Source organism: Melospiza georgiana, chromosome 28 (genome assembly GCF_028018845.1).
Source record: "Melospiza georgiana isolate bMelGeo1 chromosome 28, bMelGeo1.pri, whole genome shotgun sequence".
Taxonomy (NCBI): Eukaryota; Metazoa; Chordata; class Aves; order Passeriformes; family Passerellidae; genus Melospiza; species Melospiza georgiana.
Genome location: NC_080457.1, coordinates 3,835,068 through 3,853,517, shown reverse-complemented (window position 1 = coordinate 3,853,517; position 18,450 = coordinate 3,835,068). Strand labels below are relative to the sequence as shown.

The 18,450-nt window shown below is 49.5% G+C and overlaps 2 protein-coding genes and 1 pseudogene across 2 annotated transcripts; all 3 read right to left on the bottom strand.

Moving 5' to 3' along the window:
* Nucleotides 1-3,668: 3,668 nt before the first annotated feature.
* On the bottom strand, nucleotides 3,669-4,430 carry LOC131094089 (feather keratin Cos1-2-like; annotated as a pseudogene).
* Nucleotides 4,431-9,651: 5,221 nt separating this feature from the next.
* Nucleotides 9,652-10,453, bottom strand: LOC131094092 (feather keratin Cos1-1/Cos1-3/Cos2-1-like). Its single transcript, XM_058041556.1, is given in 3 exon segments — nucleotides 9,652-9,978; nucleotides 10,320-10,415; nucleotides 10,418-10,453. Coding segments are annotated over 3 exon segments (459 nt in total).
* Nucleotides 10,454-16,172: 5,719 nt separating this feature from the next.
* Nucleotides 16,173-16,872, bottom strand: LOC131094097 (feather keratin Cos1-1/Cos1-3/Cos2-1-like). The gene has a single exon (XM_058041560.1). It carries the CDS (start codon nucleotides 16,870-16,872, stop codon nucleotides 16,567-16,569), a length of 306 nt encoding a protein of 101 aa, XP_057897543.1. The 3' UTR covers nucleotides 16,173-16,566.
* Nucleotides 16,873-18,450: the final 1,578 nt, after the last annotated feature.

The following is an 18,450-nucleotide window of genomic DNA, read 5'->3' as shown; positions in this document are numbered from 1 at the left end:
AGCCACATCCTGTTTTTTCTCATAGCATCTTCAGGAACTCCTGAAGGCACAGCTGGGCTCAAAATAACAGCTCAGGCACATAATGTCCCCATGGATCTTGTTTGGTTCCCCCCATGTTCTTCCTGCCCAGAGCTCATGGCACAGACACCTTTTATGTCCTCCTCACTGAGCGCTGGTCTAGGAGCACAGAAGAGGAGGGACTCTTGTTCATGTCTCAAACCCAGACTGATGGCTGTGCAACCACCTGAGGGTTCTTGCTAAGAAGCTGTGAGAACAAATGGGATGTGGCTGGAGAAGGGGCCATGTGAAGGCAGGAAAGCACTTTTCTGAAACAAATGGCCTTGTTCTGCCTGGATACTCCATCAGCTGAATCAATTCTTGAGCCAGTACTGGTGACCTGTCTTCCTTTCTTTCTCTCATTTAATCTCTCTCTCTTGCTTCTCTTTCACTCTACCATACATCGACAATTGTCTTTGTTTAAAAGACAGGTGTCTGCCAAGGAAGGTGGGAACCTTAATGGAATGGAAAATACTATACCCTTCCCTCCAAATTATTATAACTTTGAAAATATGGGGTTGTCAGACAAAGATGGAGGAAAAAGAATAACAGTCATTTACTAATAAATACATTAATAACAATTCAAACAAACAACAGCAGCAAACAGAACCAGACACCCAGGCCCGGCCTCTCTCAGCCGCAGGCGCTTTCCCTTTCGGTGCAGTTCCGGGCACAGCCAGCAGGGGCGCTGCTGGCTCCTGGCTGGGCAGGGCGGGTGCAATGATTCCCCCGCGCCAGCAGGTGGAGCTGTGGTGCGAGCTCAGCTCCCTCATGAGGCAATGGCGGCGATGGCGGTGGAGGGGAGGGGAGGTGGCTCCCTTTGCAAAAGTCACAGGGAGCAGCCGGTCTCAGTGCCGCTACTGAGACAGAGTAGAAATTCTCCAGAGTAGAAAACCATTTTGATTTAGGTGAAACGTACATCTTTGAGTCTGTGGTTAGAGAACATAGCTATGTAGCCTGACTGCAAAGCCTAGGCTCAGAGAAACTGCTTCAGTGAAAGACAGAGATAAGGGAGGGGAGGTAGAAGGTGAGAAAGAAAGACAGAGAGAATGCTGTAAGAGTAGGTCAACCTGACCTAGGAATTCTTTCTGATAAAGAAGAACTAGCGGCAAATGTCACGGGAAATTCGTAAAAATGAATATGTATGAAACTATTGTGAAATTGCATACATATGTATTTGAGAGGGGAATAAAAAGGGAACTGAAGTTCCCAGAAGTACGCATGTCTTTTAAGGAGAGCAATCTCCACATGCGTCTGGTGCTGTAATAAACATACCAGCTTTACAACTTTCACAAAGTTGTGGAGGTTTTGGTTATCTCCTCAAAACACTATGGGTGGTGAAATGTGCTGTAGGAGGAACCTCTGAGTGGTGAGCTGGAACAACAGAGGTGACCAGGCTCATGGAGGCAAATGAAGCATTGCAAAAAACCCTGAAGCCATGGCAGGAGCAGTGGGGGTCCAGGCAGAGATGGGAAGTTGAATTAAAATGTGGCAAAACCACCAGAGCAGGGGCAGAAAACAGCGGGGCTGGGCAGCCCCCAAAGGACAGCAAAGGTGGAGGAAGCGGGTTGTTTTGAGTTTTCCCCTGGCTCTCAGGTCTCCCATGTGATGTCCTGAGGATGGCAGCAGCATCAGGGCTCCTGCAAACAGCCAGGAGATGCTCCTTCTAGAGAGAGGGAGCACACTGGGGTCCCAGGCTTCTCCTGAGGCACCCAAGCAGATGGTGAGGGTCCCTCCCAGCAAGATCAGTGTAGGAAATGTCCCAGTTCAACAGCCGCTCTTGGAGCAGACACTCACCCATGGTTATACACCTTGAGCAATTTAGGGTTAACCTGTCTAGGCCAGCTCTGCTGAGACTTGTACTGTTTTATCTTTCCAGGAACATTACTGGGAATTGCGCCAGCACACCCCACTGAAAATTGAGTTACTTACCAAAGAACTGCTTATCATTTTTGTTGGAGGAATCATTGCCAGCAGGAACCAAATTTAGTTGACACATAAACAATCTCAACCCACAAGTTGAAACCCTGGCTGCTTTTGTTTATGTTAATCAATATAGTAACCATATGCATTCTGCATTACACCCACTTCTCTCCTGTGGGTGCAATTTACAGGAGCAGCAATTACAAAAGAAGGTGGCATTCAAAAGGTAACCTGGGATAATGCAAAAGGGAATTCTACTCCTAGCAACTAGATAATAGTAGCAACTCTTAATTTTCCTCTCTGACCCCACTAATCATAAGACACAGTTTATGTTGTAACAGTGCATGGCGCTTCAGTATATACCATATAACAAATAATTGTGTCAGGATTAAATCCCAATGGAGATGCACTCTAGACCCTAGAGCACAGAGTATGGGCCTGATGGAATGGATGTGCTTGTGTGAGAACCCCTTGTGATTTTGTATTTGTAAACAACATTATTGTACATGCAAGTGCCCTAGTATTTGTGCTCGTAACTTTGTTGACATTATGGGATGTGATTTCAGTTATTTAGCTCCTCTTATATCTTACCAATTGTTATGATTTAATTATGCATTGGCTTAAGAGCAGCAGCCTATTCCTACTGAATGAACTTCACTTGGATGTGAAAAATGCTATTGAAGAAAGTTCGAGAAAATGGACAGAAAATTTTGATTACCATTCATCCTGATGTAAAAAAAAATCACAGGGTGAATAAGCAACCAAAGAAAGACAGGAAACACAATTGTTGGGACATTTTATTTGGATGGTCACCAAGAGCAAAGGTTGACCCAGCAGCAGTGGGCACTGGTTTGACCAAAGGCCTCATCCAGAAAGAACTCGATGGACATATTACATACATTGATACAGGTGAGAAATGTCACAAATTTATAATAAAGCCCTAAGACATTTGCACAAATTCAGCTGAAATTCATTTACCACTGCATTAGCCTGCATATGAGTGATAGGAAACTTGTGAATTACCTCAGCCCTGCATGTCTGGGAGAACAGCTGAGTCCTGCCTGTGCTAAGGGAGTTTCTCTCATCTACCCACGCTCCTGTGTGCAGGCCATGGTCTGTAGACCAGGTAATGGAGGGGAGGAGAAAAAAGAAATGAGGTTATAGGCTCTCCCCAGACATTGCTGTTTCCCTAAACAACTTTTGCAAACTTTGGAGCCATGGTCTTCCTGATGACCTTTGGCTGTTGAGTAGCCAGGTATGACATTGTCAGCTTCAAGGGAGTTGAATCCTCTTCTTCCTCCACCATTCTCCCTAAGCAATATGGAAGGCTTGCCAGAAAATGAAGAATGACTCAGAGGCCAACGCTTGGATGCAAAAGAACTTTATTGAGTGTAAAGAAAAGCACGTGGTTCATGGAGAGCACCAGGAGCAGCCACTAAGAAGCAGTGGAGCTCGTGCAGGGGGTCCATCTGCCTGCCCTAAAGAGGACGAGAGGCAGACATGTCCCCTGGGCTGGCCTGGGGACACATGGACAGCACAGAAAGAAGATGGAATAGTAGGAGAAAGAAATCATCCTAAAGCTGTAAATAGAATGTCCAGAAGCTCTATCTCCTGCCCAGAATCATGTTCTGCCAAGAACCATGTTCTGAGGTCTTGGAAATTCTTGCCGAAGGATGTTGCCAGCAGATTTAGCAGGGACGGCATCTGCTGCCACCATAGCAGTTGGTGATGCAGGAGAGGTCAAGGCCCCCAGAGCTGATGGGCACTCCCTGAGAGCTGAGGATGCTGCCAACAGCAGCAGAGGTGGAGGATCCCACGGCGGTGTTCTGTGGGAAGGAGCTGAGGATGGGGCCAGGCAGGGTCACCAGCACAGCAGGCGGCTGGATGGCCACATGGGAGTCCTGGCACTGCCTGACACAGCACTCAGTGCAGCTGCTGCCCAGGGGGCAGGGGCCGCAGGACTGGCCACAGGGGTTGCAGGGCTGGCAGCAGGACATGGCTCGAGGTCACAGGTGCACCTAGGATGGAAGGAAGGGAGAAGCAGAGTGTGAGGACACAGGAGAACCAGCGCTACCACCAAACACCCTGACACCAAGGCCCTCATTGCACTGCCCAGCTCAAAGTCCAGGAGCCACCTCAGCCAAGTCCCAGCCTCTCTCCGTCTGCACAAGACCTTCTCTCCCCTGCCCTCTCCCACCACAAGCACACCCCAGCCCTGCGCTATGACAGCCCCTCTCAGATGAGACCTCCAGCCAGGCAAGAGCTGCTCTTGAAGCAGCAGCAGCAAGAGGCTGAGGAGAAGAGGCTTTGCACTCACCTGATTCCTGAGGAGGAGGAGGTGAGAGAAGTGGATGAGAGAGCAGAGACTTGGGCTGCCTTTTATAGCAGTCCTGCACTGCCTCAGGCGCAGAGGCAACTTAGTGGAAGACATAATTTTCTGACCAGCTCATGTCAAATCTGAACTGCCCCAGCTAATGGTAGGGACTGTGTCCCAGTTTCCTCCACTGTGGCTTTTCCATTTCCTGGCTTCTGCCACGTGCTTTCCCATGTGAAGGGTCATTTTTCAAAGTGCCAGGATGACAGCATCAAGGATTTCAGGGCAGAAAGACATCAGTGGACAAAGAAGGTTTAGATTAAGGGCCAGTGGCATCCAGGTAATGTGTACCTGTGTCATTCCTCAGGACTCCTGTGGTTGCCAGAAATCAACCCTGCTCTCATTTTTCTTGTACACATGTCCAAGGTTCTGCACGTGACATGAAACAGTTTTTCTTTTGCTTCCTTCATTACTCTGTGATCAACACTCAGTGTTATACTCAGGTGGGCTTCTGCTGGGAGGGTTTGACCCTAGGGCTGTACTAAGAGTACTCGGAAAAATTGTGTTCTCTCATCTCTCCAGTGACATGTGATAAAACCTCCACCTATGAGCTACCTTTTAGAGAGAACTGGATTTATTGTGTCTGGTGAAAAGGAGGCCAAGGGGAAAATTTATCATTCTAACAATTCATGAAAGGAGGCTGTAGCAAGGTGGGTGTCAGTCTCTGCTCCCAAGTAACAAGTGATAAGACAGGAGGAATTGGCCTCAACTTGCACCAGGGGAGGTTTAGATTGGATATTAGGGAAAAATTCAATATCAAGCATTGGAACACACTGTTGAGGGAGGTGGTTAAGTCACCACTCCTGGAGGTGATTTCAAAGAAGTGTAAATGTGGCACATGGGAACATGGGTTAGTGGTAGAGCAGGCAGTGTTAGATTTAGTGTTGGACTTGATGGTCTTGAAGTAATTTTCGTGATTCTGTGACTGTGAAGCTATCAGGAGTCTTGGGCATTTGAATTAGACAATTAAGAATGAGACAATCAAAAGATCAGTGCAATCAGGAATTACTACACATACAATGAACCTTTTCTTCTCCACATATCTGCTAACCCTAGTGAAGAATGGCCCTGCATGGAGCAATTGGTACCTGCAGACCTTACTGCAATTGTTCTTCCTCGTCATGTTTCCTTTGTGAAGATCTGGCACTCCTCCACTGCTGCATCAAAGCTGAGGGAGACTTTCCTTGTCACCAGGAAAACCATTGCTTCTTGCAAACCTTGGTCATATGTACATTGGGTTTGTGGCCGTCTTCACCCAGATGGTTCTGCTGACTGGCCCACCTGCACCCAAGAAAGCCATTGCTTCATCCAAGTCTCCTCATGTGGCCTCTGCACATCCTGATCCAGCAGCTGCTCCCAGCCCATTTTAAGTGTCAAAGAAAGGCAAAGATTTGGAGAAGCTATGCTATGAGGAAAGACTGAAGGAGTGTAGCCTTTTCTCCCTGGAGAACAGGACTTTTGGAGAGGACCTTGTCACAGTATTTTAGTGATTAAATGGGATCTACCATGAGCACTGAGAGTTTCAGCACAAAGACCAACATGGAGGGGCTGTCCATGAGGGTCACACACCGAGTGAAGATGAACTGGAGATGATTTGAGTGCTGGCAACTGAGACCACTTGGGTCTCAGCAGGAGCAGATGAAGCCTTCGTTTCTAGACATAGCAAGATGTGCACAGGGGCCAGTAAGATGGAGAAAGATCACCTCTCTGTCCTAAACTGAGGGCAGGAGCATGTGTGGAACCTCACAGGCTTCATGGGACACTGTACCTGAGTTATTCTGAGCCCAGCAGTGCCTTGAAGAGTTTCTTTTCTGCATGAAGGAGACCATGGATAGCCAGGGCATGGTACGGATTAGAGCATTACTCAAGGCTGAAGGCAAAGGAATGTTTATATCCTATGCCCACTGCTGCCCCCCTTTGAACTTGTGATTTCATTGGTGGCCTCTGTTTGCGCAGTAGTCAAGGTTATCTTCATTAGCTCCAAGGGGAAGAAGACAGAGGAAAATCCACTGCAGGGACTCCCACCCCCTGCCTTTTTTAACTTTGCACAGGAGCAGATTGGAAGGGTTGCCACAAAACAAAGGAGAACTTGGAGGCCAAGGCATGAAAGCACAACAACTTTAATGAGTCTAAGGAAGAAAAGGAGACCACCGGGGCAGTCACTATAATGCAGTGGAGCTCCTGCGTGGTGTCCATCTGCCTGCCGTGCAGAGGGAGAGAGGGTAAAATATCCCCACTTAGACTGGCCTGGAGAGACACAGAAAACAAGTGCTAAGAAAGAGCAGATGGAAGGAAGCTCTGTCATGTCCCCTCACGTGGCAGTCCTTGGGTGTGTAGGCAACAAGCACAAGAGCAGTGACCATTTCCTGACAACTTAGACAAAACCAAACCGCTCAGAAATTAGCCAAGTGAACATCACCTGCCCACAAGGAATGCCAACAGACTTTGATCTGAAACTTCTACCTCAGAAATCCTTCAGATGCTCATCCCAGCACTTACAGAATGAGATCTTCACCTAGGCAAGCACGTGGCAGAAGCCAGGAAATGAAAAGGCAGCAGTGCAGGAAACCAGGACACAGTTCATACCATTACCTGGAATGGCGCATATTTGACATGAGCTGGTCAGAAAATTATGGCTTCCACTAAGGTGCCTCTGCGCCCTAGGCAGTTCAGAACTGCTATAAAAGACAGCCCAAGTGTCTGCTCTCTCATCCACTTCTCTCACCTTCTCCACTTCAGGAATCAGGTGAGTGCGAAGCCTCTTCTCCTCCTGCTGCTTCAAGAGCAGCTCTTGCCTGCCTGGAGGTCTTAGCTGAGAGGGGCTGTCGTAGTGCAGGGCTGGGGTGTGCTTGTGCTGGGAGAGGGCAGGGGAGAGAAGGTCTTGTGCAGACAGAGAGAGGCTGGGACTTGGCTGAGGTGGCTCCTGGGCTTTGAGCTGGGCAGTGCAGTGGGGGCCAGGAGGTGCCTTGGCTGCAGGGTGTTTGGGTGCAGCGCTGCTTCTCATGTGTCCTCACATTGTGCTTCTCCCTTCCTTCCATCCTAGGTGCACCTGTGAGCCCGAGCCATGTCCTGCTGCCAGCCCTGCAACCCCTGTGGCCAGTCCTGCGGCCCCTGCCCCCTGGGCAGCAGCTGCACTGAGTGCTGTGTCAGGCAGTGCCAGGACTCCCATGTGGCCATCCAGCCGCCTGCTGTGCTGGTGACCCTGCCTGGGCCCATCCTCAGCTCCTTCCCACAGAACACCGCCGTGGGATCCTCCAGCTCTGCTGCTGTTGGCAGCATCCTCAGCTCTCAGGGAGTGCCCATCAGCTCTGGGGGCCTTGACCTCTCCTGCATCACCAACTGCTATGGTGGCAGCAGATGCCGTCCCTGCTAAATCTGCTGGCAACATCCTTCGGCAAGAGCTTCCAAGACATCAGAAGACAGACCTGGGCAGGAAATAAGGATTTGGAACATTGTCTTTACAATATGAAGCCATTGTTCCCCTCCCATTTTTTCCTCTTTTCTTTGCTGTCTGTGTCTCCTCAGGCCAGTCTAATGGGGACATACGACCCTCCCTCCCTCTTTTGGGCAAGCAGATGCACACTATGCAGGAGCTCTACTGCATCTTAGTGGCTGCATCTGATGCTCTCTGTGAGCTACCTCCTTTTCTTCTTTACACTGAATAAAGTTGTTTTGCATCCAAGCCTGGGCCTCCAAGTCCTCCTTTGTTCTCTAGAAAATCTTGCAGTCTACTCAGGGAAAATAGGTGGAGGAAACAGAGAATGGGATTCCCTGCAGTGGAGATTTTTCTTCCTTTTCCTTGGATCTGATGAAGTCTCCCCTGGCAACTCAGCAGCTAAAGGCCATCAGGAAGACATCAGGCAACAGCTGTGAAGGGAAACAAGAATTCCTGGGTCCAGCCGACAGCTTCATCTCTTCATTCTCCTCCACTTCCTTACCTAATCCAGTGATGCAGCCACTGGATCCTGGGCTACCACTGGAGAAATTCTGGCACCACTCCAGGAGTGAGGAAACAACTGAGATTTGGATTTTACCTGCAACTGAAACTGAGGAGCTGCTTGCTCTATAGTGAAGAATGTCACAGCCATAGCAGGGGTTGGGCAAAGGAAAAGGAGAAGGCTCTCTGTTGTTGAGGTTCCAATAGAGAAGAGCTTATTCCTAGTGAAGAGATCAGGAATAAAAAACTCTTGAGTGGGACTGGGTTTGGTTTTTATACAGTTACAAATCAGGGGGTTGATACAAAAAAACAACCAATAGAGAGATATCAGGGGAGGAGTGAGGGGATTACATCAACAGATCAGAACCAATCAGGGTAGGTGGGAGGAGAGGGTGAGTCACATGGGCCAATGGGGCTTCGAAGTTTAGGGGAATTCCAAAGGGGTGTCGCAGTCTGGGATTGGCCCAAGGTAAGAGTGGCAGGGAAGGTTCAGGAATAAGGGGCTGGGTTGCGTTGACAGGCAGGGAAAGAGCTGGAACAAGGGGTGGGGAATGGCAGGAGGGACAGCTTTGAGGGAGGGTAAAACCCAGGGACAAACCAACTCATGGAGAACAGAACAAACCACTTAACATAGGGCATATCACTGTCACCCAGCAATGATGAGGAGAGGGAGAGGGAGACAGGAGCACTGACAGGAGCACCTTTGCTCAGGAAATCATGGGGCTGCTATTACTTCAAGGTCTCCCAGCTTTCTGGGTATTTATGAGCAGAGATACATCAAGACAAGGCTTGATGGTGTCTGAAAGCAGAGCAACCAGGGGATGTCTTCCTCAGCTCCAAGAGATTGTACCCTTAATAACTGGACCTCCATGGTGCGCCAAAATTCCATTGCTCTGTGAATGGAGAAGGGTCTTCTTATGCCCTCACCCACTTCCATGACTGAGCAACACCTTTCTCCTTTGGCATTCAGAAGTGCAACCAAGGGAAGGACCACACAGACACCAAACTTGAATGCAGCAGAACTTTAATGAAATGAAAGAAGGAAACAAAGCCACTAAAAATTGGAAGTCAGCAGCACAGGCAGCACCAAGGGCAGCAGAGAGTCTGCACTCCTTGACTCTGGAATAATTCCTGCGTAATATTGGTCTATCTGCCCCACAAAGGGGAGAAACCAAATGGTCCCTATCAAGCTGGCCTTTGGGGAACATAGAAGCACATGGGAACCAATGCAAACAATGGAAAGGGAGAGAAAGGCAAGTTTGGTCAGCTTTTGTGCAAACAGCACTCAAAACCAAGATCCTCTGCCCAACACCATGTTCTGAGTTCCTCAGGATGTCTCGTTGGGGCTCTCTCAGCATCTTTAGCAGGGACGACATCTGTTGCCACCGTAGCGCCTGGTGATGGAGGAGATGTCAAAGCCCCCAGAATTGATGGGAACTCCGTCAGAGCTAAGGATGTTGCCAACAGCAGCAGAGGTGGAGGATCCCACCACGGTGTTCTGTGGGAAGGAGCTCAGGATGGGCCCAGGAAGGGTCACCACCACAGCAGGTGGCTCAATAACAACAGTGGAGTTTTGGCACTGCCTGACACAGGGCTCATTGCAGCTGTTGGCCAGTGGAGTGGGGCCACAGGGCTGGCAGGGACGGCACTGGGTGTTGCAGGACATGTCTTGAGGCTGCAGGTGCACCTGGCAAAGAGAACAAAGAGGAAACAGAGCACAAGGCTGGGTGGGTGGGTGAGGAGCAGCCTAGTTATCCCATCACAAAAGAGCCAAGGCTGCCATGAATGGGAAGCTGGAGACTGGTCCAGGAGCCCTACAAAGAGCAGCCTGGCTCAGGAAGTTCTCTGTCAGGCAAATAAAGCAAAAGGCACCATCACCAGCCTCTCCCCATGCCAGCCTGCTCCCTACTTTCCTCTCTCAGGACCAGATGCTCCAATCCCCAAATATGAGAAAGCCAACATCACTTGAGATACTCACCAAGCAGAGATCTCACTTTGGCAGAGAAAGAGAAGGGGCTTCAGACTCACCTGGTTCCCAAGCAGAAGGAAGCAAGAGAAGGGGATGAGAGAGCAGAGATTTGTGCTGCCTTTTATACCTGCCCTTGACTGCCGCAGGAGCAGGGGCAGCCTTTGCAGAGGTAACAATTTCCCAGCAAGCTCATCTTGAATGCAAACCAGCACACCTAATGATATGGGCTGTGCTTTCATTTCCTACACTGCTGCCTTTTCATTTCCAGGTTTGTTCCGTGCCTGTTCCCCAATGAAGGTTTCTTCTGATCCCTGGGATTAAAGGCCTCAGGATTTCTAAGGCAGGAATGCAGCAGTGCAGGCAGAAGACTCAGTTTATGTACTGCATGGGCCCAGACCAGGAAAGTGATGTTATCCTGATCACTCTTCTGGGGTTGTTTGAAGTGTTGTTTTCAGGAAGAAACTGCAGTACTCATAGAATCATAGAATCATATAATCACAGAATGGCTTGGTCTGGATGGAACTCCTTCATAAAGAGAAGCAGTGACACTCACTAGATGAGATTGTTCCAAGCCCCATCCAAGCTGGCCTTGAACATTTTCAGGGATGTGGCAGCCTCAGCGTCTATGTGAAGTTCCATTGCCTCACCACCCTTTGAGTGAGGAATTTGTTTCTAACATCAAATCTACATCTTTCCTCTTTTAGTTTAAACCATTCCACTTTTTCCTATCAGTATCTGCCTGTGTAAAAAGTCAGCATCCATCTTTTTGTAAGCCCCCTTCACACACTGACTGGCCTCAATGAGGTCTCCTCAAAGCCTTCTCTTCTCCATGCAGAGCAACCCCAAATCTCTCAGCCTGTCTTCAGAGCAGAGTTGCTCCAGCCCTCTGAGAATCTTTGTGGCCTCCTTTGGACCTGCTCTAACATGTCTATGTCTTTCTCATGCTGAAGGAGAATCACTGCCCTCACCCTGCCAGTCAGGCCTTTTGTGATGCAGCCCAGGATGGCTTTCTGGACTGCAAGTGCAAACTGCTGGCTCACGTCCAGGTTTTCATCCACCAGAATTCCCAATTCCTTCTTCACAGGTCTGCTCTCAATGGGTTCATCTCCCAGTCTGTACTCATGCGTGGGATTTCCAAATGCAGGTGCTGCACCCTGTGCTTGAACTTCTTAAATTTCATCCGGTTCCCATGGGCCCACTTCTCAAGTTTCTGCAGGTCTCCTTGGATGGAAATCTCCTTCTGTAGTGTCAGCTCAGCTTTGTGTCATCTGCAAACATGACAAGGGGACACAAAATCTAATATCCCTGTGATTGAAAAAGATAATAAAAAGCACCAGTCCCAAGACAGAGCCTTGAGACATGTCCCTGTTCCCCTACCCCCATGTGGTCATAGAGCCACAGACCAAAGTTTTGTCCATCCAGCCATTTTCACAGTCACAATAGTACACCCTTCAAATCCATGTGTATTGGGTTTGCATGGCCTGGCTTTGGTAGCAGAAGGGATACAGGGGTGGCTTCTGTGGGAATTTGCTGGAAGCTTCTTCAGTGTCCAGCAGAGCCAAAGACAGCTGGCTCCAAGACAGACCCACCACTGGGCTCATCAGAAATGGAAGTGATACCTCAGGAATAACACATTAAAAAAGGGAAAAAAAATATATTACATGGGTGTAATTGGGGCTAGAGAAAAGCAGAGTGACAATATGTGAGAGAAACAGCTCTGCAGACACCAGTGGAAAAGGAGGAGCAGGAGCTGCTCCAGGCTCCAGAACTAGATTCCTGTGCAGCCCATGGTGAGGCAGCTGTGCCCCTGCAGCCCACAGAGGGCATGGGAGTGCAGAGATGCACCTGCAGCCCCTGGAGGAGCCAACACCAGAGCAGGTGAATGCCTGAGAGGAGGCCATGGCCCTGAGGGAAGCCTGTGATGGAGGAGAGTCCTGTGAAGAGAGGAGCCCATGCTGGAGCAGCTTTGCTGGAATTACTTTGTGAGGGTTCCTGATCCCATGGAAGAGTGCCCCACATTGTAGCAGTTCTTGGGGAGCCACAGCCTGTGGGATATGGTTCCTAGCCTCCTTCTCATTTTGGAGAATTCATGGAGAACTTCTCCCATGGGAGGGACCCCACCCTGGAGCAGGGGAAGGACTCCCACTCCTCTCCTTGAGCAGCAGCAGGAACAACCTGTGATGAATTGACCATGACCCCCATTCCTGTCTCCCTGCTCTGCTGAGGGGGAGGAGGAGATAAAGCTGGGAAGAAGGGGGAGGTAGGAGGAAGATGTTCAGGTTTTTGGGTTATTTTTATAAGACTTATTTTACTTCTCATTATCCCGCTCTGCTTTTATTGGTAATAAATTCAATTAATATGCATTAGTTGAGTCAGTTGTGCCTGTGACAGTATTTGGTGAGAGGTCTCTTCTGGTTCTTATCTCAAGTCATGAACCACTGTTATATTTTCTCTCCCCTGTCCACTTGTAGAGGAGAGTGACAGAGTGGCTTTGGTGGGTGCCTGGCAACCAGCCAGGGTCAACCCACTACCCCAGTCTCTCCACTTTGGAGACAAGGATTTTGTGTGGGCTGTGTTGAAGGCCTGACAGAAGTTTAGGAAGATGACACAGTCTTCCCTTGCTGAGTGTTTCAGTCACTCCATCCTTGAAGGCCACCAGATTGCTCAGACATGACTTGCCCTAAGAGCAGCCTTGCTGTCTGTTTTGGATCACCTCCTTGTCTGAGTATGACTTACAGCTGCTTTCATGAGGATCTGTTCCATGATCTCCCCAGGCACAGAGGTGAGGTCTACTAGTCTGTGATTCCCTGGGTCCTTTGTATTTCCTCTTTAAAAATCCAGTCTGCTGCTGGATGCCCAAGGATTCCTGTGCATGAGGATGGGCCATGTCCTTCCCTATTCCTCCCTCCTCAGCTCACCCTGATGGTTTTTTGTTGTTGTCTCCCCATGTGTGTGCACAGGGCTGCAGGCTCTGACCCCATCCTACCTAACTCTGCCCTCAGGAAAAACTTCTGGCTTGTTTTGACTTGTCCACTCTCTGAGCAGTCTGTGAGTACACAAACAATGCTGGGAGCTTGCCTGGGGCCTTGCCCTTCCCCACAAGGCTCCAGCCCTGCTGCGCCTGTCTCCTGGTGTCCTCAGCAGAGTTCACAGCAGGGTGTGTTCCTCCTACATGTGTTCATGTCTTTGGTGCTCTTGTGTGCAACCAGACTAATGTGAATGCAGCACAGGTGCATATTTGACAGGTGTATATGAACCCATGTCCTTTTCTGTCTCTCCTCACAAACAGATTGTGTTGCTCATGGCAGGGACATTCTCCACGGCTCCTTCACAAGCTCTGCAAAGCAGCAGGAAGGTAATGCTGCTGAAAGGTAATGGCATCAACCTCCTGGAAATCTGTCCAAAAAGAGACACTGTAATCAATCAACTTCCTGAACCTTGCTTGTCCTGATCCTTCAGACCTCATACACCACTGATGGTGATGCTAAGCCCCAACAAGGACTACCAATTTAGATCCTGAATTTAGTTGAGTGTAACAGGATTGGGACTGCCTCAGCATGATGGGCAGCCCCTCTCTGCGTGCCTCACCAGGTCAGGACACAGCTGCTAGAGAGTTCAAAAGGATGAGATTTGGTTTATCCTAGAAAAAGAATAAGGAATCCTATTTACTCTCCTTGTTCAGGCCATGTCCAAATGGATCTGCTTCCAGTGAATTGTTGGTGCTTCCAGGTGTGGGACACAACCTTCCTTCACGCCTGAGCCAATGTCAAATGTATTGATCCAGATCATCAGCGTGGAGCTGTGTCAGGCTGGGATCTTGGCCCAAATAGGTACTGGATTAAATAATCACAGTGCATGTTATTGGTGTGCACTGGATAGAAGGACAGAGACACTGTGTGTTGCAGAGGGGAAGCCAATGAACAGGGTTATTGGCAGATGGGATGCCCCAGCAGTCGCTCTGTGGTGCAGCTGTCACAGTGTCCCCAGGTAGGAGTGCTGCTTGTGCCTTGGGTCTGCCTGAGGAGCAGAGAGAGTGGAGGATTCCAAGGGTGCCAGGCAGAGCAAGGAGCTGGATCATCCCTATATTAGCAATTTACCCAGTGACAGTGCAAGTCTTGCGGGTGAAAAGCTGAGGCTGGGCATCACAAGAATATTGGCCAAAGAGATGGAGGAGTTCAGAGACTCTTCCCTAAATCTCCAGCAGGAAAGTGTTCAGGGAACTTTTCCTGTTGGTCCCTTCATGCTTCAGCTGCTTTTAGAGCTTAGCTTTGCCTTCATCAACTCCTTCCCTACATTCAGGCAACTGTAGACATATGAGATGTCCCAACCTTTTAATTACCCACTTAAGCTGAGAGTAGACGTCAAAAAAGAAATTTTGGAGAATCACAGAAAAAAACCCCAAAATTTCTGCATTAATAGTGAAACCAGATGTTCTTCACAGAATCTCAGAGATTACTGCCATGATCACATCACGGAAAAAATAAAGAATGTTGTACATTAGTAGGCCAAACTTTCACTAGGGACACTCTGTGCCATGCTGTCATCCGTCCTGTTACCCACCATCTATAAACAGTGAAGGGATGGCTAAAATGTGAGGATTTCCAACAGGTATGCATAGGGTACATTCATAGAACTGCAGAAGCCTGCAGAACTTGTCTTGCACAGTCCCCATCAACCTTTGCCAAGAGATATGTGTTCAGTGCCCTGATACCTCTGTCTTCCTGACTGACTGTAGGTCAAACAGGCAAAAGGAAGAAATGCCACCAAAGGACTTCACAACCTCACTTTCTGGAAGAAAATTACACCTGTCTGCATTCCAGACTCCCAGATGGGAAATGGGCAATTTAAACAGTCTCCATCATGGATGGATGGATGGATGGATGGATGGATGGACGGACGGACGGACGGATGGATGGATGGATGGATGGATGGATGGATGGATGGATGGATGGATGGATTCTGTTTATCCAGCCCTTCCTGACTGAGGCCTCTGATGTGCTTTTGATCAAAGCAATGCCCAAGAGCATCAGACTAAGCAAGACAGACATTAATGAACAAAACTTGTCTGCCACAGATACTTCTGAGTGTGTCCAGAATGACTTTGCACAGAGCTTTTCTTGAGCAGCACTGGTCCAGAAAAGGACCTTACACAGCAGGGCCTTTGAGGTCCTGAGCCTGAGCTGAGCTGTTCCATCTATGGTTGGGAGCAACAAGGTACTCCCAAGCAGTGAATGGTCTGTGGGCTTCCATTACTGTCCTTGGACTGCCCTGGCCCATGAGGGTTCACAGGGACTCCAGTGTGAGGCCCAGCGTTGTTAATCCCAGAGCTGACTTGTGAATGGTGCCAGGCCTGCATGCCTGCCAAAACCTGGGCCCTGCCATGGGCCTTATGTGGGGCGGTAGGACTGAAATGAGGAACTGATTCCAGCTGCCCATTTGTGCTGGCCATGATCTGAGACTGGGCAGTGGAGTGAAGATGGAGATGAGGCCTGAGGCCATTCCACAAAACCACACTTCTGACATCCTTTGGGAACATTTTCTGTCTACCCCAGCACAGCACCGACCGGAGCAAGAGGTGCTGCATTCCCATGATCCTGCAGGTTGGTTTGTTTCCAGGACCTCCCATGAAATTGTCATTGTTACATGAGGTTTTTGCAGGAGGTGTTGAGGGTATATCTGGGCAAAGACACTGAAGGGAACGGGCTGATCACCTTTCAGCTGGGGATGTTTTGCATCCTGCCCCAGAATTCTTCCCCTCATTAGACCCTCTGAGTGTATCCCAACTTCACATTTTTCTGGATGAAGGATCTCACCACATTGTCACCTTTTCCCCTGCCAGGATCAACACCATTTTACCCAGGCAGCTTGCAAGGGCATATGGGGAGTGAAGGAAAACCTGGAGACCCAGCCTGAGATGCAAAAATCTTTATTGAGTTTAAAGAAGGAGTCAAGGTTTTTACAAGCACAGGCCCTCAGTGCAGGGTTCTGGAGGGACAAGCAGGACACTTCACCTCTTGGCCATGGTGAAGTCCATGCAGGGCATCCATTTGCCTTGCCTGTAGAGTGCAGGCTTGCTTGGAGGATCCTTGCAGCCGAGGGGAGCAGAAGGACACAATAAAAATAGAAACAAGGAGATATGTAGGAAAGACATAGGGCTTTTGAAGTGCCTGAGCTAGGCCCTTCTTTCCAGCATATTCAGGAGGAACTAAATAGGGTCAGTTCCTCTGAAAGAAATGACCTGAAGATTCTTCCTTTGTCCAGCACCATGCCTGCAGATCCTGGGGATATTTCCCAAGACCAGCACCATTAGCAGGGGAGGCCCCTCCTTCCACCGTAGCGCCTGGTGATGGAGGAGATGTCAAAGCCCCCAGAATTGATGGGAACTCCATCAGAGCTGAGGATGTTGCCAACAGCAGCAGAGGTGGAGGATCCCACCACGGTGTTCTGTGGGAAGGAGCTCAGGATGGGCCCAGGAAGGGTCACCACCACAGCAGGCGGCTGAATAACCACGGTGGAGTCCTGGCACTGCCTGACACAGCACTCATTGCAGCTGTTGGCCAGTGGAGTGGGGCCACAGGGCTGGCAAGGACGGCACTGAGTGTTGCAGGACATGGCTTGGAGTCACAGGTGCACCTGGTAGAGAGAGCAGAGGGGAAACAGAGCACAAAGCTGGGTGGGTGGGTGGGTGAGGAGCAGCCTGGTTACCCCATCACAAAAGAGCCAAGGCCGCCATGAATGGGAAGCTGGAGACTGGTCCAGGAGCCCTACAAAGAGCAGCCTGGCTCAGGAAGTTCTCTCCCAAGCAAATAAAGCAAAAGGCACCACCATCACCAGCCTCTCCCCATGCCAGCCTCCTCCCCGCTTTCCTCTCTCAGGACTAGATGCTCCAATCCCCAAATATGAGAAAGCCAACATCACTTGAGATAGCCACCAAGCAGAGATCTCACTTTGGCAGAGAAAGAGAAGGGGCTTCAGACTCACCTGGTTCCCAAGCAGAAGGAAGCAAGAGAAGGGGATGAGAGAGCAGAGATTTGTGCTGCCTTTTATACCTGCCCTTGACTGCCGCAGGAGCAGGGGCAGCCTTTGCAGAGGTAACAATTTCCCAGCAAGCTCATCTTGAATGCAAACCAGCACACCTAATGATATGGGCTGTGCTTTCATTTCCTACACTGCTGCCTTTTCATTTCCAGGTTTGTTCCGTGGCCGTTCCCCAGTGAAGGTTTCTTCTGATCCCTGGGATTAAAGGCCCCAGGATTTCTAAGGCAGGAATGCAGCAGTGCAGGCAGAAGACTCAGTTTATGTACTGCATGGGCCCAGACCAGGAAAGTGATATTACAGTCTGGATAACTCTGGTGGGGCTATTTGAGTTCCAGCTTTCCTCAGCTGGCTGCCCAAGGACTCCTGTGCATGAGGATAAGTCCTGTCCTTCTCTTTCTCTCTCTATGGTCACCTCTTCCCTCTCTGTGTCCATGCACTCTGCAACTGGCAACTGGTTTTCACCCCAGTGTGCCTAACTCTGCTATCAGGAGAAAATTCTGGCTTGTTTTAACTCATGCCCTCTTTGTGCAGCACAGAAAATGTCATGGGCTTGTCTGGCTCCTTGTCCTTCCTCACAATGCCCCAACCCTGCTGCAGTTGTCCCCAGGTGTCCTCAGCAGAGCCCACAGTGTGTTGTGCTCCTACAACCTTGACTTCATCAGGACAGAGAGATGGGCCCATGAAATCCTCATGAAGCTCAAAAAGGCCAGGTGTAACGTCCTGAATTTGACTTGGGTCACCCCCAAGGATGGACACAGACTGGGTGATGAGTAAACTGGGAGCAGCCCAGCCAAGGAGGACTTGGGTGTGCTGGTGAATGAGAGGCTGGACATGACCAGCAACATTCACATGCAGCCCTGGAATTGCATCCCAGAATTGTATTGCCTCAGAAGAAGATTTACTACCAGCTATAGAGAAGTGGTTCTCCCCCAATTTTCTTCTCTTTTGAGACCCCAGTGAGCGCTGTGTCAAGTTCTGGGGTCCCCACTGTAAAGGTGCTGAAGTAGGTCTAGATGAGGTCACAAAGTCACTCAGAGGGCTGCAGCCCTTCTGCCATGGAGACAGGGCTGGGAGAGATGAATGTGTTTAGCCTGAATATGGTACTGGGGATACCTTAAATCACATTACAGTGCCCAAAGAGGATACAAGAGA

Bases quoted from the DNA above. Each gene is read 5' to 3' on its own strand.
- LOC131094097 (XM_058041560.1), bottom strand. From the start codon at position 16,872: ATGTCCTGCAACACTCAGTGCCGTCCTTGCCAGCCCTGTGGCCCCACT.